A 27,380-nucleotide genomic window follows, 5' to 3' on the forward strand; every position below is an offset into this window, starting at 1 on the left:
GGGGACCGGGAACTTGGATGGAGAGGCCGAGCTGGAGAGGTGGGGGGCGTCTCGTCCCCGGCTCGAGCGAGCAGGCAGGCAGGCAGCGAGCTCCCCGCGCCTCCCCCTTTCCCGGCGCGCCCGCCCCCCGGAGCCCATGTGACCCCGGGGAAGTCGGGGTGCGCCCCCCCCCAGCGGCCGGCCCGCCCGGAGGCGGGGCCCCCGCAGTCGCGGGGCGCGCGGGCCGCCCCCCGAGTCCGGGCGCGGGGGCCAGGGGAGCGCGCGCGGGCCGGCGGGCGGGGTCCGCGGGGGCCGTGACGTCAGCGGCATTGGTTACACGACGTTCTAGAACCCCGCCCCACGTGCGCGGGGGGCGGGGGGGGCGCGGGGGCGGGGCGGGGGGTGTGCGAGCCGCGGGCCCGAGCGGAGCCGAGCCCACGTGTGACGGCTCTCGGCGCGGCCCCGGCTCCGCCGCTCGCGGGGACTCGGAGAGCCGGGCGGGGGGAGGAGGCGGAGGGCGGAGGGAGCGGGAGGTCTCGGGCTCGGGGCCGGCCGCCGCTGCGCTCCGATCGCCGCGCGGCTCGGTGTCCGGGGGTGGGGGGGCGGGGGGGCGCAGCTATGGAGGCCAACGGGGGCCCGGGCGGCTCGGGCGGCGCCAACGACTCGCAGCACGACCCCGGGTAAGTTTCCAGCCGCTGCGCCCCGCGCCTCCCCGGCTCGCTCCCCTGGCCGCGGCGGGGCCGGCGGAGCGCGGCGCCCGGCCCCTCCGGAGCCCTCCCCCGGCCCGCCGGCAGCCCCCCCCCGGGGAGCCGCGCACCTCGGGGTGGCGTTCGGCCGGCGCCCGCTCCCCCAGCCCACCTCCCGGCTCCCGCTCGCGCGCTCCCCCCCGCTCTCCTTTAGCTTTTGTAAGTTACACGTCAAAATGGCCGATCTGACATCGGTGCTCACTTCTGTTATGTTTTCTCCCTCCAGTAAAATGTTTATCGGCGGACTCAGCTGGCAGACCTCACCAGGTAAGGGAGGGAGGGGGGCACGCCCGGGTCCCCCCCCTTCTTGGCTTCTTTATTGCTCTTTGTTATCCTGGTGTAGGAACCCCCCCCCCCCCCGCCATTGGCTCCCCACTTCTCCTGTGCAAGGTTATTTTTTTAAATAGCAAATCCTTTCCGAGCCCTCTACGCGACCTCTGTTGCCGAATTTCCCCCGCGTGTGCAAAAAAACCCCCAGAATAACAACAGAAAACTACTTTTGGGTTTTGTCCTTGATCAGAATTTGCATTGCTTTTTTTTTTTTCCACACCTTCTCTCCCCCCCCCCCCCCCCATCTCTCTCTTTCTCTCTCTACAGATAGCCTTAGAGACTATTTTAGCAAATTTGGAGAAATTAGAGAATGTATGGTCATGAGAGATCCCACTACGAAACGCTCCAGGTAAACCATCCCCTTCTGGATTTTGTCTTTATTTCAGAACAAAGTTTAAGTGTTATTTTTGGAGGTGTCTTCGGAAGTAGCTAAGCGGATTTAGAACGGGGCTCAGGCATGTGGCTGGTTTCGAACGTCGCTCCATCTCCCCCCGCCCCTCCCTTCCCATTAACCCCAAAGGTTATTGTTAATTGGTGCTGAACTCTGGATACAGGGATGTCCACATCTGCGCTTTAAGTCATTTTCCCCTTCGCTTCTTTTTCTCCCGTTTCAAATGACATTCAGCTTCATTCACTTTCCACATAGTTTTTTTTTTTTTTTAATGTGTGCACTCGCGGCGCCCCGAACTCTTAAGCCCCCCTCTTAGAAAGCTGGTTGTGTCTCCTCTGAGTGCCGGGGCTTGTTTGGAATAAAACAAAGCGTTAAAGAAAGGGAAGGGGAGTGGGGAGGAGGAGAGAAACTGAGGTGGGCAAGGAGTGGGGACACCGGCGTCCCCCAAGTTACCTCCGCGCGCCCCGCCCCCGCCCTACTGCCCCCTTCAGCCTTGGTGTGTTTCCTGCGGGGCCCTGGGGGGCTGAAGGCTTGGGGGATGGGGAGGACAGGGGAGCGGGGGGTGTGGGGGCCCCTTGGCTCTGCGTTCTGCAGCGAGGGCTCACTCCTGGCCGCTCCCGATGGTGCCACATTCTCTTGTTTGTGTCTCCCCCTCTTTGTCTCATTTCAGAGGCTTCGGTTTCGTCACGTTCGCAGACCCGGCGAGTGTAGATAAAGTGTTAGGCCAGCCCCACCACGAGTTAGACTCCAAGACGGTAGGTGCTGCCTCTCCGTGTGGTCGCGCGCCCCCTTTCCAGGACCGCCCGGGCCCTGACAGCCCCGTTTAAAGAGACAGCGCCCTCTCTTGCCTCTGCTCAGAGCCGGGCGCGCTGCAGCAGAGCTCGTGTGGGTTCTCAAGTTTGCCGCCGCCGCGGGGGTTTGGGGGTTTCTTTTCAGGGTCTGCCCCCCGCCCTCCGCAGCCTCACCCCCACGATACTGCCAGGCCTCGGCTTGGGGGAGGGGTCGGCTTGGCGAGAGGCTACCTTCCGGATCAACAAGACCCTGAAAAGAAACTCCAGCACCGGGCCGAGGCAACTTTCCTTTGTCAGCCGAGCCCTGCCCGCGTTTCCCCAGTGTGGCCGTTCGAATTGGCTTATAGAAGGCACACACGGCCGGGCTCAGGGCCGCCCGGGGGGCCGGGGGGCGCCAATCACTGTCCAGGCAACAGGTTCCTGGGGGGCACTTGGGATTCGGAATTCGGTTTGAGAAGGGCAGGAGACCTCCCAGAGCGAAGCCGGGCGTCCAGTGGGTGACTCCAGATGGTGTGAAATCTAAGGCTGATAAGGGATAAGGCCTTGGGTATCAGTGTTTTGTTTTGTTTTTTCTCCTTTCCTTTCTCAGATCCTTTAAGTTGTAGGTGGTTTTGCAGCGTGAGAAGGTTTTCAGATCCAGTCTTGAGGGGCTATGGGTCTCTAAGGTCAGAAGAGGAAGGGAAGACGCTACCAGTGTATGAGAATACATTTAGTGGCGAGAGGAGAGGAGTTCTTGCGTTTTACTGTGGCTCCTCTGCCTTCCCTGTCTGGCTACTAGAAGTTCCGCAAGGTCTTTGTACCGCTGCCCAAGGCAGGGGCCCTGAGGCGACACTGGGGTGCAGTGCTGGCCTGCTGGGGACTCACCTCTCCGTAATGGGCCACTGGGTCAGGGCAGGGAATCAGGTTCTAGGCCCAGCTGTCCGAGCAGAGCTTGGGCAAGCTGTTCCCTGCCTCTAGGCCTCAGTTTCCTCTTCTGTAAAAGAAAAGAGGAGAAAAAGTGATCTTTTCAAATCCCTCTTGACTTTTAACACTGAATAGAGAAGAGAAAAACCTGGCCACCTTTGGTGACCCTGAATTGATTTTGCAGATTCACCGTTTCTCTGATCGGAGGTCAGAGGCGTACCTCCTACTGCCTCCTGCCCCAAGAAAAGACCCCCCACATTCCAAGTTGCTTTATTAACAGAGCTAGACTTGTCCTAGCTTGTGGCCCAGGCTTTTTGCACTTTGAGGTCATCTAGTTTCAGGGACAGTCGTTTGCAGGGTGATAACGGACCTATGAAGGATTTTTTAATCTCCTAGACTTCTCGGCTAGACATTTCACGAAGCTAATAAAATTAAAGAGGAGAGATGTTTCAGGGTAAATTTGGTAATTTATTATCCACCCCTCTGCCCACCCTACAGGGGAGAAATAGCATTTGGTTTCTATGGTGGCTGGTGGGTTGTCTCCCTCCGTATCAGATGGATAATTGTTTGTAGACATGTTTTGGTCACTATTATTTAGTGTAACCTAGCTTTTGACTTTGTTTCAACGTTCAGTGCAGGAGGCAGACGCGGTTGGTTTATTGACATGGAAACGAGGATCTTGTTTACCGTTACCTTAAAAGCTTTGTTTAGGTAACGGCCATTCACATCCAAAATAGTACCCTAGTTTTTTCCTAGAGGATTTGTAGCTACAGTAAGTAGAGCTGTACCTAACTAACTAATGTTTTCATTTTTGGTAGTTTTCTTTTTCGTTCGTTTTTTAAAAAATAGTTGACAGGGATGTACAAAAGGTTGGGATTTGCCGTTTTTCTCTTGATCTGTCCTCTCCATTTGAGGTTTCAGCGTGTACACTTGACCCATGGAAGAACTTTCACTGTGGTATAACACGCTGTTACCAGCACCCGATACCGGAATTCTGAATTGGCTTCTAGTTTTGTAATTTTAGATATATATATATATATATTTTTTTTTAAGCGCTCTGCTTTCTTTACTTCTCCCTACCTTCCTCCAGCTCCTGGCCTTTTCCTCTTGACATATTCCTCACCCTTTTACCCCACAAACAAGGTGCTTGTTGCAATTGTGTGCTGATCAACTTAAAAAAAACCACACACAACAACTTTGGGGGAGTGTTTATGAAAAGACATATCTGTCTTAAGTTTGGTCAACAACATGGAAAATCCACACCTGTTGTATTTCTCCTGTCGACAGCTCCTAGTCAGTGCTGAATATACCTGTAGCTGCGGTAATGTTAATCTCCATGAAAGGGTAGTTTCCTAGATCAGAGATTTTTTTGTCTGTTTTAGTTTTTGCAAAGTAATCTCTCATTTCTCAGGTGATGTTTAAAGGTGGAAAGCATGCTGCAGACTTTTATGAGGTCTTTAAACTACCTTAATAAAAGTGGTAAATCTTTATGTCTTACCGCCTAGGTCCTAGGGGATGTTAAGTCTGGGAACCGAATTGGCTCTGGTGTGACTTTCCCCCACTCTGTGCTTTTTCCCAAAGCATTACTCTCCCCTCCGCCCCCGTGGCAGAACTGAAAACAAGGTTGAGATTTACATTTTAAAAGGGGAAAATTTTAATATGAAAGCCAAAGCGGATAAATAACTAACTTGTAGCTGTATTCTTGCCACGCTCTGGGTTTCCCGAAGATTTGTGACATTTAGAAATCTAATGAAAACTAACAGTGGGAATATTTTTTCATTCCTTCCTTCTCCATATTATTTTCTCTCCAGCAACTTTTCCCCTCTCAAATCAGCCTATCAGGCTCAAAAGCTTCTGTGGGAATTGTTTGGGGTTTTAAAGCCAGTCCCTGATTGAGACCTGCAGATGTCTGACGTGGAGTACAGTTTTTTTTCTCCATTCAGATTGGGGTTGGGGTAGGGGGAATACACTAATTGTTAAACTAGATTCTGACTGCTTTTTTTCCAGTAATTTTTTTTTTCTTTTACTTTCTCCCTATAATGGCCTTACTTTTGTAATATGGGTTTAGGTTGCTGATAGATCTTTACCCCTGTGATTTTTAAAATCCAGGTGCATTTAGCTCCTACGTTTCCTTTTATTTTAATTTTTTATTATTATTTTAAGAACCAGCGCAGGCTCCATAGTTTTTTGACACCTGTTTTCTTTTGAGACTTCCCTGGTGGCTCAGACGGTAAAGTGTCTGTCTACAATGCAGGAGACCTGGGTTTAGTCCCTGGGTTGGGAAGAGCTCCTGGAGAAGGAAATGGCAACCCACTCCAGTATTCTTGCCTGGAAAATCCAATGGACGGAGGAGCCTGGTAGGCTGCAGTCCATGGGGTCGCAGAGTTGGATGCGACTAAGCGACTTCACTTCTTTTGAGGTATAACTACAGAATGAACTGTCCTTCTGATTCATCGTAGGTAATTTTACTTTGCAAAAGATGAGTGAACTAGTTCAAGCAGAGAGCATCCTGTTGGATGTTGATGGGGGGCTTTTTGGATGTTGTTAATTTTAAAACTTTTTGGAATCCTCTTCTCCACCTGTGTTGTTTAGTTATCTATCTATTGAGGAGAAGAACTGCCATCCAATTACTTATTGCTGAAAGGTCCGTCCATGTGATTTTCATGTTTTGATTTTTCTCAATGGTGACGCTCCCATCTTTTCTCCAGCCGTGCATCACAAATTAGGTGCAGGTACTGTTTAATGTTCATTGTCCTTGCCTAAATAAGAACACACTCTGGCTTGTTAAAGCATTGCACATTGAAATACACAGTGGGGCATTTCAGAAAGGCTTGCCGTGTTTGTTACATTTTGGAAGGGACTGTTCAAGTTTACATCAAACTTTAAGGAAACTTCGGAGTTATTTGAGAAGTTACTGAAAGCTGGGTTCAAAGCCTGAGAAATGAGTGATTAATACTAGGCGATTAATCGTAATTGGTTTTCTCCCCTCAAAATCCTGCAGCTGACTCCTACTTTTCCATTTTTCCCCCCAGATTGACCCCAAAGTTGCATTTCCTCGTCGAGCACAACCCAAGGTAAGTAGGAGAAGCAGTAACAGGATTTTAGCACTTAGAGGTGGTTGCCGAGGATTTCAGATTTCAAGCAGAGTACTGGCAGTGGTGCTTTGAAGCCTGGTGCACCCCGTTTTTCCAGGGCACCAGCGTGTGGCAGGGAGGGGGCCAGGCCAGGCGCTGTGGGAGATAGCTGTGTGTCTGCTAGTCAGCCATTCCCAGGTGGGTCTGAGCATCCATGTTGGGGCAGGGACCAACCTGTGCTTTCGTGGGAGGACATAGCACTGTCTGTTGCAATATTTATGCAAGCATTTTATTTATTTTTTAAGCATTGCTGAGATCCCATCAGGAAAAGTTGGCCATTTCCTTGTGATTCTTTTGGAGGGTACTCTTTTGAGGTCTAACAACTTGGAGCTTAAGGAGAGGAGAATTTAAGTGAACAGCTTGTCCTGTCTTGGAAAAACAACTTTGTAGACCCCTGATGCCCTCAGTCCGACCCAGGAAGCAGGGGATGTGTTGGTTTCAGGTAGGCTGGGTCCGTCTGGGCACACTTGAAGCCAGTAGAGTGCTGCTGTTTTGTGCAAGGGCTGGTGCCTGGGCAGAGAAGAGCTGGAAACGTTGTCCCCTTGCAGGAGTGGTACTGCAAGGCTTGCTGAACGGCTTGAGATAGGCCTTCACCGTTTCCCAAGTGTGTAGTTAACATAATTTTCACTGAGCTTGCCAGGTGTGGTCATGAGAACACAGCTGCATAAAGCCCAAGGTGAGATTTAAAGGGCTTATGGCTTCCACGCTAAATTTGCACTTTTAAAATTATACTTTTCTCTTCCCTGGGTAATCCTGGAAGAAATGCTTTTTCCACTTCTTGTGGCCTTGGTACTTTTTTAAGGGGAAGGGGAAAAGGTGAAGTGTCTGTGTATGTCATAAAAGGGATAAAACTGTGGTTTTAGCCAGTTCAGTTTGTTTCTTTAAGCATGGTCTCCCAGAAGTGGGACCTTTTAGTTGTGCAAGGGGAGGAATGGCTTTGCACATTAATGAAGAAATAGTTGGCTCTTGGGGATGGTATTTTGAGAATTTCAGGTTGGAGCCTGCCATGTGATTCTTTCCTTCCTTCTCTCCTCTCCCTCTCTTTCTTCCATGTGATTCTTTCTTTTTCTTCACTTCCTTTCTCTCTAACAAAAATAGTGAAATATTTTCTTAAGGCATTTTTTCCCCTTAATGCTTAAGCAAATAATAGAAATTAATGAATCAAAGGAGTTAGATTATTTCTATACTGAGCACAAACTTTTGGGGCTATCTTCAGTGTTTATTGCTTTCCAAACAGTGTGTGATCTTTGATGTTTCAGAAGGCTTCCAGGATTAGCAGGGTTTCCTGATTTGGAAGAATTGCTGTTTCTTCCATAAATGTGAATCTTCAAATTTCCAGGTTAGTCATTTGATCACCCAGAACTTGGATCAGGTTACTCTAGCAGGAAACTGGAAAAATCCCTGACTTGGTCAAACCATAGATTTCTCCTCTCCTTTGTAGCTCCTCCTCAACTCTCCCATTTTTTTTAAAACCAGGAGGACAATATTTTATTTTAATATATTCTGGTGAGTATTTCAGTGATGCTTTCAACTTTGAAACAAGACAGGATATTTCTCAAGCTTGTCAAAGTGTCCCCTGCCCTCCCCAGAGTCTGGGATGGTTTTGGTGAATTATCAGACTTTGGGATGTGAGCTAACATTAAACCAATTGGTGAAGACATCTTTCTATGGAATTCTAGGGATTTCATAATAAGACCTTACTTTTTATGATACACATTCTTTGCAAACAATTTTTCTATCCATTATCTCCATCTGAATCCCAGGTCCTGCAACACTGAGAAATCACCTATTCTCAGGTTGCTCATCTCTAAAATGGGGCTGATGACAGTGACTCCCTCAGAAGGGGGTTGTGAAGAATAAGAGAGTCTGCACAGGGTGCGGGCCTTGCGACTCCTCATTTTCATCACTGCCAGCATCATCGTTGTTGGTTTAATCACCACGGTTGTTTTCGAGTTCAACAGCCCGTGTTTGGATCCCGACCGGACTACTTATTAACTGAATAAATTTGGGCAAATCATTTAACGTCCTCGAACCTCAATTTCTCCATCTCACTGAGCTTTGGTGAGAAATAAATTAAGAAAGGTAAAGCGCCTGAAAGAAGACCTAGGGTGTGGTCATACCATACCTGGTCCTTGCTGTTTTGTTTTTTTAATTTCTTTGATTGAAGTGTGGTTGGTTTACAGTGTTGTGTTAGTTTCTGGTGTATAGCAGTGATTCATTTGTATGTGTGTGTGTGTGTGTTTTCAGGTTCTTTTCCATTATGGCTCGGTTACCTTGTGTTTTTCATGTTATTTTTGTGACGCTAATCCTGTGAGAGGTCTAGTAATGATGGCAGTAGTACCTGAGTGTCTGTGCCAGGCGCTGTGGAAGGGACGTGATGCGTATGGACGCCCTCAGTCTTCACCTCTGCCCTGTGAGCTGGGTGCTAGGATTTCCTGTTTCTGGAAACCATTGTTAGGTTGCGCAGTAGTGTAACCCGGCCCAGAACTATGTCCTCTTGCGGCGTCTGTCCTCGGGGGCGCCGAGGGGTGTGGCTCTGAGTGGTCCCCGGGCTGCGGGGCTAGGACCGCAGCCAGCACCCCAGGCCCTGGCGCTTCCCTGGCGGGTGACTCCCCAGCCCTGGGACGTCACCCAGTGTGGACTCTGCCCACTGGGCCCTCCATCTGAGCCCTCGGCATCTTTCAGGGGTTCTGGAGTTGGGGGTGCGGTATGCTGGTTGGCTGCTGGGGCAGGGCGGGCAGAGAGCGCCTGCCTTGTCAATGGTTATTTTCCGACAGAACTTGAGCCCAACCAGGGGAATTTCAGACTCAAGGTGGTGTTGGAGGCCAAAACCTGGCCGACAGGAGAGTCGAATGTTAACTCAAGCCTTATTTATTTTTTTAACTCCTGCAAGATTGGGGTGTGTGTGTCAGGGTCCCAGTGGCAAGGTGAGCCGTGCGCCTCCTCGGGGACTGGGTGGTGCATTTGTCAGTGATGCGTCAGCCTGCCTTTCAGTTAAAATTCATTTCTCTGCTCTCTGGCTGTCCCTCCTTGCTAACACTCACCGGAGAAATATTCCATGGAGGTGTTAAAACAAGACTGCTGGAAAGAAGCTGTAACTGAATACGAAAGAAAATTCGTAGCAGTGAAGAACAGGTTTCATATTAGGACTGTCATAATAGTCTCTAATGTATCATATAAATAAAAGTCTGTTTTGACCAGGATTTTAACGAGCGACCCGAGGAAGGGTTTTGAAGTCTGCAGTCCGTCTCTCCCCCTTTGCGATATGAACGTTCCCGTCTCAAGTGACGTGTAATGGGCATTATTAACCAGTCGAGGGCAAACTCTCTGGAGACCAGTATCCATTAATTAGCGAAGTGCATTTTGATCAGAAGAAGATAGGTCTGCTCTGTGTCTTTCTGTTTCTCTGGATGATTATTTCATTTGGTAAAACATGTAAGAGTTTCCCCTCTCTGTCTGTAAAGAATAAAGTGGTCATACTCCTCTAAAAAGATGACTTCATTTGAAGCCGCTGGAGAAACGGGAATGATTGGGATCAGTCATGTCATCAAGAGACCCTTTCGTTGGTCTCTTTGGGTGAAGTGTTGGCTCCCTGGAAGAGTTTTGCTCGAGCTTGTGGTTTCTTTTCCTTGTGTGGAGAAACCAGGAGGCTGCCTAGCATCTCAGGGCAAGAGTGAGTCTGGGCATAATTTACCATCTACCCTAATTATCCCCATATATAATAAGGCATCCCCCAGTCCCCTGGTGGCTCAGTGGTAGAGAATCCATTTGCAAAGTTTCGATTCCTGGGTTGGGAAGATTCCCCTGGAGAAGGAAATGGCAGCCCACTCCAGTGTTCTTGCCTGGGAAATCCCATGGAGAGAGGAGCCTGGCGGGCTACAGGCCATGGGATCCCAAGAGTTGGACATGACTTGGTGACTAAACCACGCCCCACCCGCGATGGCCAGTTTCCTCCTTCAGTTTCCGAGGCCAGACCCTTATCTCTTTATTAAGGGAAATCTCATTTGTTCAGCCTGTTTAGTTACCTTTGGTCACAGCTGGGTGACCCTGGCCCCCCGCAGGCCTCAGTTTCTTCTACTTTAAACCTGGAAATCATGGATCGCCCCAAGTGGAACTGTTTAAGGAGCACCCAGAGAAATGTCTGCTGATACTGTTATCATCGAATTATTTTTGTAGAATAAAAAAAAAAATTATGATGGTGCAGAAGACCTAAGAAAATTCTTCCTTAGAATGTAAGCCCCTTGATGGCAGAGGGCTGTTGATGGCTGGCATTCAGTAACTGTTCAGTGAATGAGTGGAATCCAGCCTGCTCTTTCCACAGGGGCGGCAGCTGACCCTTGAGGAGTTAATGCCAGTGGCCCCAGGCCACGTAGCTAAGTTGTGGCAAGGTTAAGCCTGAAGCCAGGTTTTCCTGTCCCCTGGAAGGCTCTCCAGATGGGTGCAGGGCAGCCCAAGCGTTTCATCCACCCACCTCCTGTTCCGGGGGAGTGGTTTCTTGGCAGCTTCTCAAGGGCGAGGGGTGAGTTTTCGGCATCTGGCCTCCCCTGCTGCTGCGGGTCGGTCCTCCCAGCGTCTTGCCATCCTGGGTGATCTACAGCTGTCATCTGGGGCGCCGCAGTTAACCGGCTGCCGGTGGGCTGCCATCCCCAGGCGGGCGGTGGCGGGGTGTCAGCAGCCTCTTCTCCTGCAGCGAGGGCCTCGGGGGATTAGTGGCTGAGCTTCCTTCTTGTTGGGGCGCGCGGCTCCTTCCTGCTCTTCCCTGCCTTCCCGGCAGCAGCAGGTGTCAGCTCGGAAGGGAGGGGCACCTTGTCCTACAAATGTCCTTTCCCTGGATTTTTGCCTTTCCTCACGTGCTTGCGTTTCAACGCTAAGGTCAGTCCACCCGGAGGCCAGGGCGTTGGTGTTCTATGTCAGGTGTTTCTGACAGACAGGTGAGACCCCTGTGCCCCTCGGGGATGAGAGGAGGAGGAAAGCTCTGCCCACGGAGCCAGCTGCCCGTCTTGGGGGCCTCGTTTCGTATTTTTAAACCTAAACGTGCTCCAGCCAGGAGCCCGAGAACGCGGAAGGGAGACGGGGCTGCTCATGTCTTCCTCTTGTTTGATCTGGTTTGCTGGTTTACTCAGAGCTCCTCTCATTGTTTCTGCTTGCTGACCTCACTTTCGGGGTGCTGTAGGACAGCCTCACTGGCTTCCCGATGCCCACTGAGCAGAGTCTGAACTCAGCCTGGTAGGTTTGGTCCCTCAGGGTCTGTGCGGGGATCTGCTTCTGGCTTATGCCCCAGCTCATCTCGCCTTTTGCAGCTGACACCTGGATTCTGCTTTCCCGAAAAACTGCCCTTCTGTGGGTCCCTGTCTGCACCGCCCTTCCTTCCCTCTGTTGTACAAAACAGAACCCTCTTTCTTTCTTTTTAAAAAAGAGACATGAGATTAAGCTCTGGATATCTCTCAGGGGTCTGTACAACCTCTAATCACACTTCCTAAGGACAGGGAGGCCTGGCGTGCTGTGGTTCATGGGGTTGCAGAGTTGGACATGACTGGGCGACTGAACTGAAGCCATTCTGACACTTTATTTGTTCAGTATTTATTTTATTTATTTGGCTGCACTGGGTCTTTGCTGGAGCATGAGGAGTCTTTGAGTTGTGGCGTGTGAACTCCTGGTTGCAGCACGTGGGATCTAGTCCCCTGACCAGGGACTCAAACCCAGGCCCCCTGCATTGGAAGCCAGAAGTCTTAGCCACTGGGCCCCCAGGGAAGTCCCACATAGACCCCTCTTTCAAAGCCCAGCTTAGTTGTTACATCTTCCATGATGCTGTCCCTTCGCCCTCATTTTCTGCATGTCCACAGCACTTTACCTTTTCCTTGGGATGGGCCTTCCAACAACAATAAATTAGCAAAAAAATATGAGGCATTGTGGCAGGCACGCTCTCATTCATTTATTCACCGAGCGTTGTCGCGCATCCGCCGTGGGCCAGACACTGTGTGTGGCTCAGGGGAGTGGTGTGGAGGGTGCGGCGGAGGCCCTGCCCTCATGCGGCCTTCCCGGTAGCGGGGCGGGGAAGCAGTGAGCCAAGTGTACACTGCACCAGCCAGTGTGAAACCCTCAGCAGGGCGAGGGTGATGGGGGCTGGGCGCTGGCCACGGCTTTCGTGCGTTCAGAGGCCCTGCTCCGCGTTCAGTAATTATTTACCAGGTCTCTGCCCAGCACCCGGGACTGTGTTAGGTGCTTTGTTCTGGGTTTTATGGTTGGTTAGGTTCATGCCTTATCGCCTCTACAGGACGATAAAGGCACAGGCAGATTTTACTAATTAAAAAAGCGCTTAGCTTCTAGCCGTGCTCTTTTGTACACCCTGACCTCCGTTTGGATGGAAGGAAAGCCGGATGGTGAAACGGACGCTGTGCTCGTCTTCAGGGGTCTTAGCTCTGGGTTGGGAGGCGGGGGTGTTGCCCGTGTTGGGAGGATGCAGTAAGCAAGTAAGAGAGGGACAGCAGTGAGAGGAAGGAGGGGAGAGGACAGCCCCTCGGAGGAGGTGGGTTTTGCCCTAGGTTCTGAAGGACAGGTAGGCAGGAGGAATGGCAGGAATGCAGTTGTTCCCACCAGGGGCCAGGGGGTCAGGACACGCAGCTGCAGGCAGATGTGTGTGCCGCTCGGCTCTCGGAAGGGGCCCCGACCGGCGGGCTGGGGCCAGCTTGTGGAAGGCGTCAGAGGCCAGGCCGAGCACCCATGCCTGTGCTTGTCAAGTGGGTGCTGGGGCCCTGCTGTGCGTGTGCGGGACTGTGGGGCTCTCCATACCAGGTTTCAGTGCTTTCGGACCAGTGTGGGAGCTGGGATGCCTGTGAGGACTGAGGCTGTCCCATTCCAGGGAGAACGTCCCCATCCCAGGCTTGTGCGCTCTGTGTGACCCTGACTGCGTTCTCTCTGGCTGCTGGCCCTTCTCCAGGAGTGATGCTCTGGGCTGATACCCTCCCTGAGATTTGAGGGGCGTGGCAGTTACCAAGAGCCCTGTGGTTCTCTAGTTTCCGCCTTCTCGCCCTCCCCTCCGTTTTGTCTCTTTTAACAGTAGGCCATGATACAGACAGAATTCCAGAGTTCTGTGTTTTGTCCTTCTCCAGCCTGTGATCTTGACCTTACCGTGTATAGGCGTTGACGTGTCGTTTCTTGGTTTGGAAATCACAGGCTGTGGAACACCGATGCCTGTGCTCCATGGCTCAGAGCGTCCTGACCTGTGATTGCATAAGTGATGTCTGCTTGGGGTCACCTTCGGGTGAGTGGCTGCCTGGTGGGAGGGACGCAGGATCACGGGAAATCACGACCTGTGCCTTCTCTGCGGTGTGAGAGTTGTGAGCAAGTGTGGTTGTGGGCCCAAGCACCCCGTAGCACGTGAAGCAGCAGCCAAGGGTGGTTGGTCCACCTGGGACAGGTATTTGGGCCCCACATGCAAAAGGGTATCTATCCTTTGTCACCCTCTCCTTCAAGGGTAGAAGGCATCAAGCTCCTAGCTCTCCGGAAAGTTAATTCTCAGGGTGTGTACTTAGCTTACTATACTTCCTTATTTTGTTTTGAGACCTTGAATAATCAAGAAGAAAAGTCTTAATTTAGAGTAATGACTGACATATTGTGTGTCAGTACGTTTGAGGAAGCATACTGAGCCTCTGTCTACTTAATTTTTAGTTTAATCCTTGCAATAGTCCTTTGCAAGGGTTGGTATTCTCTCCATTTGACAAATGGGGAAACTGAGGCTGAGGCGGATAAGGAACTTTCCGAGGATCACAGAACCAGTAAGGGTCAGGGTTGGCCTTTGGTCCTTCTGAATCCCAACTCCTTGCTCCCTTTAGATACTCAGCTTTACTCCATCCGTCACGAGTAAATAGATCTTAGGTTCCCGCACTGTGCCTGACACTATTCAATGCTCAGGCCAAGGAGGAGCGTTGTTCTACGCTGGTCAGGAAGCTTCAGGTTGGTTTCTGTTGCCTGCGTTTTAAGAGCCTGTTTAGCACAGTGAAGTGCTTAACTAGCTATGGAGTTTTGGACAAGTCACTTAATGTTTTTGTGCCCCCATTTCTTCATCTGTAAAATGGGGATTTTAATATTTCCTTCATTCTAGAACTGGTACGGGTGAATACAGATGAAGGGCCTGGGGTGGCACCTGCACGTAGAGGGTCTCGGGTGGGCACTCGTTATCTGTTACTGTCCGCAAGAGATGGCACTGCCTGCATCGTCAGAGGCTCTTTCCTGGAGGCTCACAGGTTGATGCCTCCTGTTGGCCCTTTCTAGGGGCGGCAGATAGAACAGCCTGTTGAGATGTGGGAACTTCTGTGTGACTGGCTTTCGAAGGGAGCACACTTTATCCTGGTGCTGCTCGGTAGGCACTGGGAGTGCGTTTCCTTTTCTGCATCTGATGCCTGCTTTTGCTGCTTCTGAGAGTGGAGTTCTGGGAGCAGCCAGGGCACGGCTGAGACACCGCTGTGTGAGAGGTCTTCCCGTGAGCCTTCTGTCTCCCAGGCCTGCTCTTCATCTGCCTCGGGGCAGTTCCACCAATGACTGATCTGAAAGCATCACGTTCATTTATTTGTCACTGGCTGTGACAGGCAAGTTAATGCTAATGGATTCTTTTTTTAGCCTGTTGTCTGGGATGAGTTTCTCCCAAATGTCCTGAATCGAAGGCATTAGGGGACCGTGTAACTTTTATGGCAGGGGAGGATTTAAAAGATAAATAGGGTTTTGTACGGGAGGGCCTTAAATTTAGGTTAGGGACTGGAGCAGCCAAGGAGGGGATGTGAGCCAGCACGGAGTCTTCTTTTTAAGAAATCCATTCAGAACTCTAAATTGCTGTTTCTGTTCCAATTATGTGACAATTTCAAGGGTTTAGAAAAATCTAATAAAATGGTCTTGATGATGCATTCTGGGGACAGAGTGCTTTAGAAGATCCAGGAGAATAAATTCCTTGTGAGGGGGGCGGTCAAGAGAGTCTCTTTCCTGCCACCCTGAGCCTTCTTTCGTTGGGGTTTTTACATTTTTATTGTTTTGAAGGGCAGAAAATGATGTTGGAATGTATTCAGGGTTTCATCCATATCCTCCACCAAAAATGAATTATTCTCTTTGGACAATTGCAAAGAGATGGGCCCCTCCAATCACTAGCTTTTTTTTTTTTTTCTCTTAAGCCAGCCTGTTATAAATGACTTTCAGAGTATGGTTTGTGTGTGTACTGATTTTGAATAAAGCACCAAAGAGAAGAAAATGGAGGAGGGAAAAGTGTGAGCAGAGAGGCCCTATGCGATTTTTTTTTTTCACTTTTTTCCAATCCAAGCTTTTGATAGTTTCCCAAGGAACAGAAGTTTACAATGGCAGCCGGCTTTGGGCTGCCTGCGGGAAGAGAGAGCAGAAAGGCCTAGTGTAGCAAAACGTGATGCTGAGTGACATTAATGAGGTGACCGCTCCGGTGGGAGGGAGGCAAGGGTCCAGACAGGCAGAGCTGTTCCCAGGACTTGCTCGTAGCAGAATGTGTCTCCTTGGGCACATGTGCCTGGGTGCCCATGTGTGGTGTGTACCCTCTCGAGCTTCCTGTCTTCTGATGAAAGTTTTAACAGCAAATCCTGCTCACTTGGCTGCAGGATTCTCCATTCTCGAGAGGCCGTGTGTAGCGAGCACTGTATTCCCATTGACTGAAAAGTTAAGTTTTCAACCGGGAGGCATTTTATTTTACCTTCTGAGTATCTGCTGGGGCCCGGGTGAGTGACGGCTGAGGCCACACCCCAGAGGCGCATACTGTTGGAGTGCTGGGTCCAGGAGTGTGAAAAGTCAATATTCTCATTTCTCAGATGAATTCCAGGCAGTAGGGGGAGGAGAAGGCCTGTTGGCGAATGGCTTTTTTATTTTTAAAGCCCTAGACTGATGACATTTCATATTGATGGTATAAATGGAACATTGCAGCAACTGCTTCTTAAATATTGTAGTGCCTTGGAGAGTGTTCCCTGTTTCCGTGTTGCTCTTGTGTAAGAATTTCCAGTTACCCAGGAGAAGCCGCAACATTTCGGGCGGATTACCTGGTGAGGATGTGAGGAACCTGGGTTTTGCCGTCTTACTGGATGGGACCTTGGGAGGACACGCCTGGTCCTGCTGCTAGACACTTTCAGAAGTGAGGCTGGAATCAGCCTTCCAGAGACTAATGGGCAAGTGTTTGAAAATCTGGTGTGAGATTGTAGGGAAAAAATACCTACATAGGACCTAGAGTGGGGTGGGTGGGTGGAAGTGCAGTGTGTATTTATTGATGCATGCCTGTTTTTTTTTTTTTTTCCCCATCACTTTCAACTCAGTTCCCTTTGGAATATTTCTTATATATATCATTTCTGTAGCTAAAGGCCAACAAAAGTGTTTAAAGTTACACACAAAGCACTGAATAAAAGCCAACTAGTAGGTTCATTGTCTCTCTCACCTGTGGGAAATGGAACAAATTAGGATGTTTGAACCTAGGAAAAGATTGCACTGTGAATCTGCCCAAGACTGCTACCTGTATCTGTTTCCTCGTCTGTTTTCAAAGCAGATAATTGGTTTTAGTAAGAACTTCTGACTTGATTAGGGGGCCCTTAGGAAATTAAAGTGTGTTTGAATTTCACAAGTATAATTTTAATTATACAAATTCTGCATTTTTCACTAGGGAGCCAGGTTCAGAACTTGTTTTCCTGTGCTAATAGGGGTGGTAAAGCTGATTATGGCAGAATGCCTTGCTTAAATCGCTCTGAAAATAAAAATCCAGGGATTTGATCATTGTTTTTCCCCGCAGTACACGATGTTCAGGTTAAGGTCCGTACACGTCCCATATCCTTGTTAGAAATGATTTTTCACTGGATCCACACAACGGTAGGACCTGACTGACGTAGTGGGGAGGGGGCCCTCATTATGAATTTTCCTGCTGCACTTGCTGGAAGAATTCAATTAAAGTTCTTTTGAGCAGAGTCCTGCCTGGGCAGCTCGCGTTTGGCTCGCTGCCGCGTTAGCGTGTTGTGATTGCCTTTATCGCCACATCGGCCTGTTTGCCCAGAGCCTGTGCATCCATAGCGTTAGCTCTCTGAGCGGCCCCTCTTCAGCACGACCCCGTGGGTCTAGCCTAAGGACCCGTGGAAACGGTCACCTGAGCTCTTCCCCAAGCTGTGGCGAGATGATGGAGTGAGGGTGATCAGCCCCCCTGGGCACCCCAGGAGCAGGACTGACTGTGTTCGTGGAAAGTGACCCTTTTTCAGACAAAGCCCCCAAGGGTCCAGAAGTGCTTTGTGAGCTTGAACTCTAGCATCCTCACCTGTCTCCCCCTGTGCAGGGGCTTGAAAAGCCACCTAGAGACCAGCCCCTGAGGCCCTCGAGGCTCTTGTCTCAGATGCTGATAGGAGAGCTTGAATAGAACAATTATTCGAGTTAGAGCAATCATGAGACCAGCTTGGGGATGAGTTGCGGTCATTTCAGGTTTGGGGCTGAAAGGACAGGGAAGAAAGCTCCAAATATAAGCCAACCCCCTCTCCTCCGCCCCTGCACCGACTCACTGACTGCTCTTCCTGCTCCTTCCCGTGGAGGCGGGGTGGCCTCGTGTCTCCGGGCCTGGGCCCCGGGACTGGGCTGACTCTGAGTCCTTGTTCTGCCATTTACCAGCTATGTGACCCTGAGCAGGTTCATCTCAATGTTCTGTGCCTTAGCTTTGTCACCTGTAAGGTGGGGATAGTGTTGCCTTCATGGGATTGTTGTGAGGATTACAGGAGCTGAGATGTGAGGTGCTCAGGATGGTGCCTGGCGCACAGCACGTTGATGTGCGAGCTACTGTGTTGTCAGAAAGGCCTGTATGGCAGGCTTGGCAAAGTGGACGCCTTGGGAGTTGGAGGGTTGTTTTAAGGGCAGCAGTCTTCCTCCTTACTATTATTTTTAAGCACAGTATTTGAGAACTGCGAAAGAGCGTGTGTGTACACCCACACACACACACACACACACACACACACACACACACAAGTGCGTTGTTTGCCTATGAATAGATGTGACTTGAGCGGAAGTGCTGTCCTTTGGTTGCGGACAGGTGTGGACGCTACAGTCCACGAGGCACGTGCCTCGGTGGGACACAGCCTTTGAGTCCACAGGGACCTGATTGGAATCTCGCTCCACTAACTCCGTGACCTTAGGCAGGCGTCTGTGCTTTTCTGAACCTCAGTTCTTTATCTAAAAAACTGGGTGATAGAGTTGTGGGTCCAAAATGAGACGTGAGAGGCTGTAGATGAGGCAGCTGGTGGACGGTTGACACTTAGAACATGTTAATTCCTCCCCTCGACGCCGCCCCCCACCCCCAACCCCGTGACCAGGGAGTTTTTCAAAATTTTATTTTGTATCATGAAACTGAGAAAGATGCAAAGTTTTCTGCTCTTGCTGGAGATGCTGACAGCTGAAGTCAGCTGGTTAGCAGTGCTGGGTAGAATTGTAAGAGGGGGATGTTGGTATCCTTAATCTACCTGAGTCTTCAAGAGCAAGGCGGCGCTTTTATTTTGTCAAGAGCAAGGTGGCGCTTTTATTTTGTCAGGAGCCTTAGATGGTGTCTGGGCGGGCTGGTTCCTTCGACCTCCAGTGGTCCCTGGACTCCCTGGCTGGATGGTTGAAGAGGTTTGGGGAATGTTTAGAAGGAAGGAATAACCTCAGGGAAAGACAGGCTCCCAACTGTGACCAAGGACGGTTGAGAGGGAGGGAAAACATTAGTACTGGGGTGGTGTTACCTTCTCACAGAGCCTTTTCCCTGAGGACTTGGAGTAAGAGGTTTTGATCCATAAACCCAAGGGTCCCGTCATGTGTATATGTGATGGGAAAGTCGCTCAGTCGTGTCTGACACTCTGTGAGCCCATGGATCATGGAATTCTCCAGGCCAGAATACTGGAGTGGGCAGCCTTTCTCTTCTCCAGGGGCTCTTCCCAGCCCAGGGATTGAACCCAGGTCTCCCAGCTTGCAGGTGGATTCCTTCCCAGCTGAGCCCTGAGGGAAGCTGGTCATGTGAGTGGGTGTCTGTGAGCAGAGCTCCAGGACACGTTCCCAGCCATCTCCTGGTGGGTCCCTGCCTTTGGATCGTCTGCCATGGGAGCCCCCAGCATCTTAGGGCGTCTACCGTCTGCCCGTCTTGATCTCTTTGCTCATTTCCAGATTTGTCCCCTCAGCTTCGTATCTGTTGGGTGGAGTCGGAGATGGGGGGGTGAGAGTCTGACTCTTTCAGTGGATCGTGGTGGAGGTGGGGAGACACGGGGTGTGTGTGAGTGTTCGTGTGCAGAGAATGGGAAGGGGTGGCCCGGAGGGGCAAACTCGTCGTAGATTACATTGACTAATTATAGGGAAAAAGCCATATTTGCTGCTCCATTAAGTGATCACTAGGCTATGAAGCGGTTTATTGTAATTAATGCAGAGACAGCAAATAATGTTGGGTCTGGAGTGGAGGGTCTCCAGACAGCCCTCCCCCTTCGGTGCTCTGTGTTCGCTGCCCCCATGGTTACCCCTCAGGTAGGGGGTCCCGGGCGACGCCTGCACCCGAAGGACCAGGGTGTGCAGCCTTTGACCGGGTTTCTGCCGCTTCATTGTGGCAGCTGAGGACGATCTCTTGCCTGCTCTCGCCTTCAGACTCTCTTCTAGGGGTTTTCGTGTCTGCTAAGGATGGAGGAGGAGAGACAGACCCAGGCCATCATTGCTATTCTTGCCACAATCATTTTAATTTCAGGGCATGCGAGTGGCAGCTTACACATCCAAGTCCATCACGCTACGGGCCTTGTGGAGTTGTGATTGGTTTCCTTGATGATTCCTTGTTCAAATCAGCGGTGCTCTTAATTTTCCAGATGAAGTAAGAAGAAAATTGGAGACTCCCCTCCCGCCCTGTGTCTCTTCATCCAAGGTTTTCTGAGCATGACTCTGATTTGGAGGGTTAATATTAATTAGGAGCCGGTTTAGACCTCGGTGGCTTGATGAGGGAGCTTCCCGTCGAGACGGACGTGGCTCCTTTTTGCATGTGCTTGTTTTTGGTAAGTTTCTGGGTTTAAAAGCCAAGGGAATAAAGACAGAGCCAGTGAGAAAGGGGTGAGCACCTGTGCCCTGAAGGATGGCACCGGATTCTCCTGGATCTTCAGGGAGGAGCAGGACTGCAGTGGGGTGTCTGCGTCCAGAAGAAGTCCCACCTGCATCGGCCTGTCCCCCGACCCCAGCAGCGTGGGGTGCGGCCGGCCTGTCTCGCCACTGCTTTCTGCCTCAGTTTCCTTCTCGGTGAGGGAAGGGCACTTCTCTGGTGTCCTAACAGAGGCATGACTCATTTCCTGAGTTTCCAAATTGGGTGATGCTAGAATTTCTCTGAGGCAAGTGACCTGTTTGTGCCAGGTCGCAAGCAGATGCTTCATTTTGTGCTGAGGCTCCAGGTCTTCGCTTCCAGGCCTCACTAGTGCTGACTCGGCTTTCTGGGCCGGGTGGCAGAAAGGACAAGGACAGGGAGCCAGCGGGCCCCACGCTTCAGTTAGGGGACACGAGCCCTAGGGAGCATGCGGCCTGCACGCTTCAGGTTGGACCACATCAGGGATCGTTCTTCTTTGGCCTGCGAGTTTGAGTGGGTTTTCTCTTCACCGTGGTGTTGGGAGTGGGAGCAAGGGCTGCTGAACACTCCAGGCTCAGCGGGTTAGGCTTGGCTTCTCCTTCTCAGCTGAACTTGACCTCGGGCCAGTTGTCTTGCAGCCCCGAGCCTCCGTTTCCTCATTTGTAGACTGAGGAAGGCTGGGGGGAGTGCGTTCTTTGGGTTTGAGAGAACAGGCTTAGCAGGAGAGCAGTGTCACAGTTTTTTCTTTCTGGCCTAGGAGGCTGCTAGCTCTGGGGCCTGGGGAAGCTCACTTCACGTGGCTAGCCCTCGATTTCCCCGTCTGTAAAGTGGGCTGATGCGAGACTGGCATTTGTCTTCCAGGGTTGTTGCTAGGATCGCGTGTGTGTTCGTGAAGAGCTGGGCACGGTTGGCCGGGAGGGAGGTAGTCGGGTCTGCAGAGGTCTGCCCAAAGGAGCCCGGGACATTCACCTGCAAGAGACACCTGCGCTCGGCAGATGGACTCTCAGCTTTGGACAGAAGCTCCCACAGAGGGAGATTTGGGGTTAAGGAGGCGAGGCCTGCCTGAGATCCTGGTTTGCAGCTTCAGGGTGACGTGCCCTGGAAGTGATCTAGCATGGCCCAGGTGTGGGTCCTGGCTGCCCTGGGGGCCTTGCAGGCTGGAGAGGGCTGTGGGGGGCCCACCTGCGTCCCCCCGGTGCCAGACAGCTCTACGGGCGTGGGGACCGTGGCCTCCCTGTGTGACTTCCCAGCTGCAGTGGGAGAGGGAGGGCAGGAGAGGAGGGCCAGGTGCCAAGCGATGTGGAGACTCTTAGTAGTCTTTGGAAACCCGTGTCTGGTACTCTCTGAAATTCGGAGGCCTTGCTTGACTGAGGCAGGCCTGATCAAAGGCTGTTTGCAATATCAGGATGTTCTTAAGTGTGTGGGGTGGACAAAGGATCTGTCTCTTTTGATTTCTTCCTCTCCCACAGTCCTCCCCTCTTGGTGAGGTTTTAAGTTGGCACCAGCGCCTGTTTGTCATGCCTGGTGTGTGCCCGAGGAATGTCTGAGGTGGTGGTGGGTAGAGCCCTCTGTGGCCACTGCCCTGAGGAGCTGTGGACCCAGTGTTGTGCGACCAGCCAGCTCCCATCCACTGCTGCCTCGCTCCCTTTTCACAGGCAGGCCTTATTCAGTGTTGGAGACGGAAAAGCCTTCGGACGTTGTGATACTGATAGTGTTATTCCCTTGAAGGGAGGGTGGAAAAAGGAAGTTGTGGCAGAAAGCATCTTGCAGAAAAGGAGAAAGGGGGATCTGTGCAAAATGAGCTCCCCTGGCGGCTCAGGTGGTGAAGAATCCGCCTGCAGTGCAGGAGACCCGGGTTGGATCTCTGGGTGGGGAAGATCCCCTGGAGGAGGAAATGGCCACCCACTCCAGTGTTCTTGCCTGGAGAATCCCAGGGACGGAGGCGCCTGGTGGGCTACAGGCCGTGGGGTTGCAAAGAGTCAGACACGACTGAGCGACAAACACACGCTCGCCAGGCCTTGTGTTGGACAAGGAAGTCTCCCGGGGCCTGTGAAGACTCTGACTGGGCCCTGGCCCTGCTTCCCGGCCCCCAGGCTGGAGGGAGGCAGGTGCGTGAGCAAGGCAGGTGCTGCTGCGAAGCCAGCGGCTGTGCTTGTCGGGACTGTGTCCCGGAGGGGCGCCGAGGAGGGGAGGGCAGGGCGGGCCTCTCGGAGGAGGACTCGTGAGCTGCGCCTGGAGAGGGGAGGGCCCCCAAGATGAGGGAGCTGGGAGCTGTCGGACAGTTCAGCTTTTGGGGGCGGGGCAGGTTGCTCCTCATGGGTGGGAGCGTAGGGCCCAGGGGAGGGTGTGGTGAAAGACGGGTTGGCTCACCACACAGGGGAGTCTGGAGCTCTGACTCTGAGCACGGCCAAAGCTGCGAAGTGGGGTCCAGTCACTGCGTTTCCATCTGGAAGGAGACGTAGCCACTGAACAGCTCGTGAGAGCATCCTTCGTTGGAGAGTGATTATCATGAATGCTAAAAGCACGTAGGCAGTTTCAGGGAGTGAGTCGGGGTTTGGGGAAGGCTTCCTGGAGAAGGACTTGGAGGCTGAATTTGAAGGGGAACATGAGGGAACATGGGCGGGAGGATAGGAGTGTACCCGTGTGCTGGAGTGCGGAGGTGGGGGGAGAGGTGATCCAGGAGTGCGGAGGTCGGGGGAGAGGTGATCCAGGAGTGTGGAGGTGGGGGGAGAGGTCATCCGGGAGTGCGGAGGTCGGGGGAGAGGTCATCCGGGAGTGCGGAGGTCGGGGGAGAGGTCATCCGGGAGTGCGGAGGTGGGGGGAGAGGTGATCCAGGAGTGTGGAGGTGGGGGGAGAGGTGATCCGGGAGTGTGGAGGTGGGGGGAGAGGGGTGATCCAGGAGTGTGGAGGTGGGGGGAGAGGTGATCCAGGAGTGTGGAGGTGGGGGGAGAGGTGATCCAGGAGTGTGGAGGTGGGGGGAGAGGTGATCCAGGAGTGTGGAGGTCGGGGGAGAGGTGATCCAGGAGTGTGGAGGTGGGGGGAGAGGGGTGATCCAGGAGTGTGGAGGTCGCGGGAGAGGGGTGATCCAGGAGTGTGGAGGTCGGGGGAGAGGGGTGATCCAGGAGTGTGGAGGTCGGGGGAGAGGGGTGATCCAGGAGTGTGGAGGTCGGGGGAGAGGGGTGATCCAGGAGTGCGGAGGTGGGGGGAGGGGTGATCCAGGAGTGCGGAGGTGGGGGGAGAGGTGATCCAGGAGTGTGGAGGTCGGGGGAGAGGGATGATCCAGGAGTGTGGAGGTTGGGGGAGAGGTCATCTAGGAGTGTGTAGGTGGGGGGAGAGGTGATCCAGGAGTGCGGAGGTGGGGGAGAGAGGTCATCCAGGAGCCAGGCCGTGGGGTCCGGGGCTGAGGTTTACTCTTATCCTAGGAGAGTCGAGGCATCCACCGTTGGGTGTGAGAAGGGATGGGAGATGATGAGTTCCGATTTGGAAATAATGCTGTGGCGCTCTGCACGGAGGGTGGCTTGTGGGAGCCTCAGGCGCGGGCCGGGGCGGGGCGGCCAGGGGCCGGGTGGGAGGGACGGCGATAGGGCTGCGCTCCCAGAGATGGAGTGGGAGACAGCTGCGTGGTGACTGGCAGCTGGGTGAGCAGGCAGTTTTGGGGTGAGATGCGAGTGTGACTTGTCCCAGTGGACGGACTCCAGCCCCATCTCACCGTGATTGCCTGTGCTGGGGCCTGAGGGAGACGCAGGCCGGACAGGTGAGCCTGGCTCAGGGGTTGAGTTTAACCTCCCATCTGGAAGCCTGCTCTCCCTCTTGGTGACGCACCCCTATTAGTAAACTTTGAGGATGCGCTTGTCTACTTACTTATTTATAAATGACACGCATGTACTACTGTGCTAAACTGCTGTGTACCTCCCAAGGCATAGACAAACAGAAATAAAGAAGGGTGAGAAGAAAAAGCTAAATGCAGGTAAAAGTTCTGGTCTTCTTTCCAGCACCCTGCCATGCCCATCCCCATCCTACTTTGGGGCCATAGCTTTAGGCCACAGGGATCTGTGAGGGAGTTTTCGGCTGGGTGTGGACGGGTCAGATGAGGGTTGGGGAAAGCGCGCCCTGCGGTCCAGGGGCCCTTGGGTGAGATCTGCGAAGGCCAGGGGTCCGTGAGGAGGAACCCGCATGGTCTTGTCACCACGTGTCGCCTCGGGGGTTGAGCAGGATGCCGCGGGTCCTGTGCCCCAGACCTGGGCTTGGCGGGAGGGGTGTGAGGGCCCTGGGGGCTTGCAGGTCTGTGGGTGCTCAGCCCACAGGAGTGGGTGGTGAAGCTCATTCCCTGGTGGTCCCACGAGTGCCTGTCCCGTTCAGCCTGGAGGGGTGAGGGCCGCGCTTGCCTGTGAAGCGCGGATCTTCGGTGGTGGGACTGCGGGAGGAACAGGGGGTCTGCTGTCTGCACTGGCATCCCAGCCAGTGTCCAGTTCACCGTTTGCCTGTGGGCAGATGATAATCCTTCCCAACCCAGCTACAGAGGCTGAAACTGACCCAAGGCGAGCTGGTTCTGTCTTCACCGCCGCGTTCCTTCTCCAGGTGCCTTGCGGCTCACGGGTGCTGCAAACTCTCTCCTTGCCTGGGTTCTCCTGGGCTGACTCTGCTCCAGCCTCTTCCATTTAGCTCTCCCTTTGAGCAGAACCCAAGCTAGGATCGTGCCTTCCTGGAAACGCTTTCCAAAGCCTTGTTTCCCCGCAGACTGCATTTCAGGCCTTTCCCGAGTGCAGACGCGCTCAGCAGAGGCCCGGAGCCATCTTTCCATGTGAGAGGTGAGCAAATCAAAGGCGGGCCATTCTGCCCCGGTGCGGCCTTTCTGTGCAGAAGGACCCTCAGGGGTAAACCAGGCAGGTTGACTGACAGCCAGCAGAGCTGCCCAGCAACAGGCCCGCCACGTGGGGAGCCTCGGGGAGGAACAGGCCAGGGGCAGACGAAGGGCGCCCCGTGCAGGGCCGGGGAGCCTGCTGGAGGTAAAGCAACCCGAAATGCGTTCTCAGCGCGGGTGCCGCGTGGAGCCAGGCGGAGGTGGCCGGGGGGACGCGGCGTCTGCAGTCTGTCCCTGCCCTGGCTCTGTCTCCTCTGAGAGCAGAGCCGGGAGATGAGGACTCGCTGCTTCCAGGCTTGGCCTCGGGCTGCGCTGGCCACCCTCGCTTGGTGACCTTGGGGGGGTGTCATGTCTTTGCTTGGGGTCGCTGGGGTTCCTTGCAGACTCGGTGAGCTTGGCCCTGTGGTCAGAGGGAGCGCTTAGACGGAAACACTGAGAAAGGGCTTCGAGAGGCTTTAGGCCAGCCTGGTGTTTCCCAAGAGTCCCCAGATAGTGGGGGGTGGGGGCTCTGGAAGTTTCTCTTGCAAGCCTTGCTGCTCCTCTGAGGGGCCAGCCTGCGGGGGGTCCGTTCTGCACGGAGACAAGGCAGAGGCCTGAGGCCTCCCACCCCCCACCCCTGGCCAGGCTGCCGAGTAAACCCTGTCCTGACATCAGTGCTGGCCTCCAGGGTGACTCTCACTGACACAATCGGCTGTCGCAAGCAGCGCCTGTGTGAGTACATGGCCGTGTGAGCCTGTGGCCGTGGGTGTGTGCGTGTGTGGTCATGTGTGTAAGTGTGTGTGAGTGTGTGGTCGTGGCTGTGTATGTGAGTGTATGTGAGTGTGTAGCCGTGTGTGTTTGTGTGTGTGTGTGGTCGTGTGTGTGGTTGTGTGTGGCCGCGTCTGTGTGTGAGTGTGTGTGGCCGTGTGTGTGTGTGTATGAGTGTGTGGCCGTGTGTGTGTGTGGCCACGTGTGTGTGTGTGTTAGTGTATGTGTGTGTGTGTGGCCGTGTGTGTGTCCGTGTGTGTGTGTGTGTGTCCGTGTGTGTGTGGCCATGTGTATGTGTCCGTGTGTGTGTGTGGCACCGTGTGTGTGTGGCCGTGTGTGTGTGGCGCTGTGTGTGTGTTGGTGTGTGTGGCCGTGTGTGTATGTGTGGCCGTGTGTGTATGTGTGTCCGTGTGTGTGTGTGGCTGAGTGTGTGTGTGTGCACGTGTGTGAGTGTGTGTCTGGGAGGGCTTATGCGGAGTCCTGTCGGGCAGTGTCTGGGTCTCAGGGCCCCCTGCTTCCTTGGTCCCCCCTGCGTTCGGCAGGGTGCAGGGGTGTGCAGGTGGGAAGGGGTGTGCAGGTGGGAAGGGCTGTGCAGGTGGGAAGGTGGGAAGGGGCGTGCAGGTGGGAAGGGGTGGGAAGGTGGGAAGGGGCGTGCAGGTGGGGAAGGGGTGGGAAGGTGGGAAGGGGCTTGCAGGTGGGAAGGGGTGGGCAGGTGGGGAGGGGTGGGCAGGTGGGAAGGTGGGAAGGGGCTTGTAGGTGGGGAGGGGTGGGAAGGTGGGAAGGGGCTTGCAGGTGGGAAGGGGCTTGCAGGTGGGAAGGGGCGGGCCGGTGGGGAGGGGCGGGCCGGTGGGGCGGGGCGGGCCGGTGGGGAGGGGCGTGTTGAGGGAAATGTTTTAGCGGGTCTTACATGTGTTGCTGTCACAGCAGGTAGATATGCCCTGAGAATCCTTCAGAAGGGTTTACCATCGAGTCCCCACCTCAGCTTCAGGACTGCTCTCCTCTCTAAAGCATGTACTCTGTGCTCTACGGGTGGAGCTGGAGGGCAGGACTTTTTTTTTTTTTTCTTAAAGAAAATACGTCGTGGAAGAAGCTTGCCATCCAGGGTGGTTGGGTGGCCAGCTATTAGAGCTTTAATAATTGAGGAGGCATCTGGGTCCCCGCGTGGAAGGAAGCCCTTCTGGCAGGAATGGTTTTGCTTTTGAAAGAATGTACTCACCTTTAACTGCAAACGGCTGTGACGGGAGTCGTATTTAATTTTAAATTGCCCATGTCCAGCAAGCCTCTGTTACTCTTTAAACAATAAAGTGTTTTTCATCTCCCCGCAGCTGTGTTCTCCGTGTGGGGGCCAGCCTTTTTGTGGGGAGACAGGGCTCCTGGGCCTCTCTCCTCTCCCCCCTTCCCTTTCAGGCTTGCCAGGGTTTCTA

At 53.1% G+C, this 27,380-nt stretch overlaps 1 protein-coding gene across 12 annotated transcripts in view; it reads left to right on the forward strand.

Annotated features, from left to right (window-relative positions):
- Window positions 1-220: 220 nt before the first annotated feature.
- Window positions 221-27,380, forward strand: part of MSI2 (musashi RNA binding protein 2) — a 403,146-nt gene continuing 375,986 nt past the window's right edge. For all 12 annotated transcript variants that reach the window (XR_011259687.1, XM_069602551.1, XM_069602544.1 and 9 more), the window contains exons 1-5: window positions 221-659; window positions 952-992; window positions 1,323-1,404; window positions 2,117-2,201; window positions 6,173-6,214. Coding sequence is in view for 11 of the 12 variants with exons in the window: in XM_069602551.1 (XP_069458652.1) it covers window positions 598-659; window positions 952-992; window positions 1,323-1,404; window positions 2,117-2,201; window positions 6,173-6,214 (312 nt within the window). In the remaining variant the exon portion in view is untranslated. The remainder of the gene's footprint in view (window positions 660-951; window positions 993-1,322; window positions 1,405-2,116; window positions 2,202-6,172; window positions 6,215-27,380) is intronic.

Source organism: Ovis canadensis, chromosome 11, assembly GCF_042477335.2.
Source record: "Ovis canadensis isolate MfBH-ARS-UI-01 breed Bighorn chromosome 11, ARS-UI_OviCan_v2, whole genome shotgun sequence".
NCBI classification, from domain to species: domain Eukaryota; kingdom Metazoa; phylum Chordata; class Mammalia; order Artiodactyla; family Bovidae; genus Ovis; species Ovis canadensis.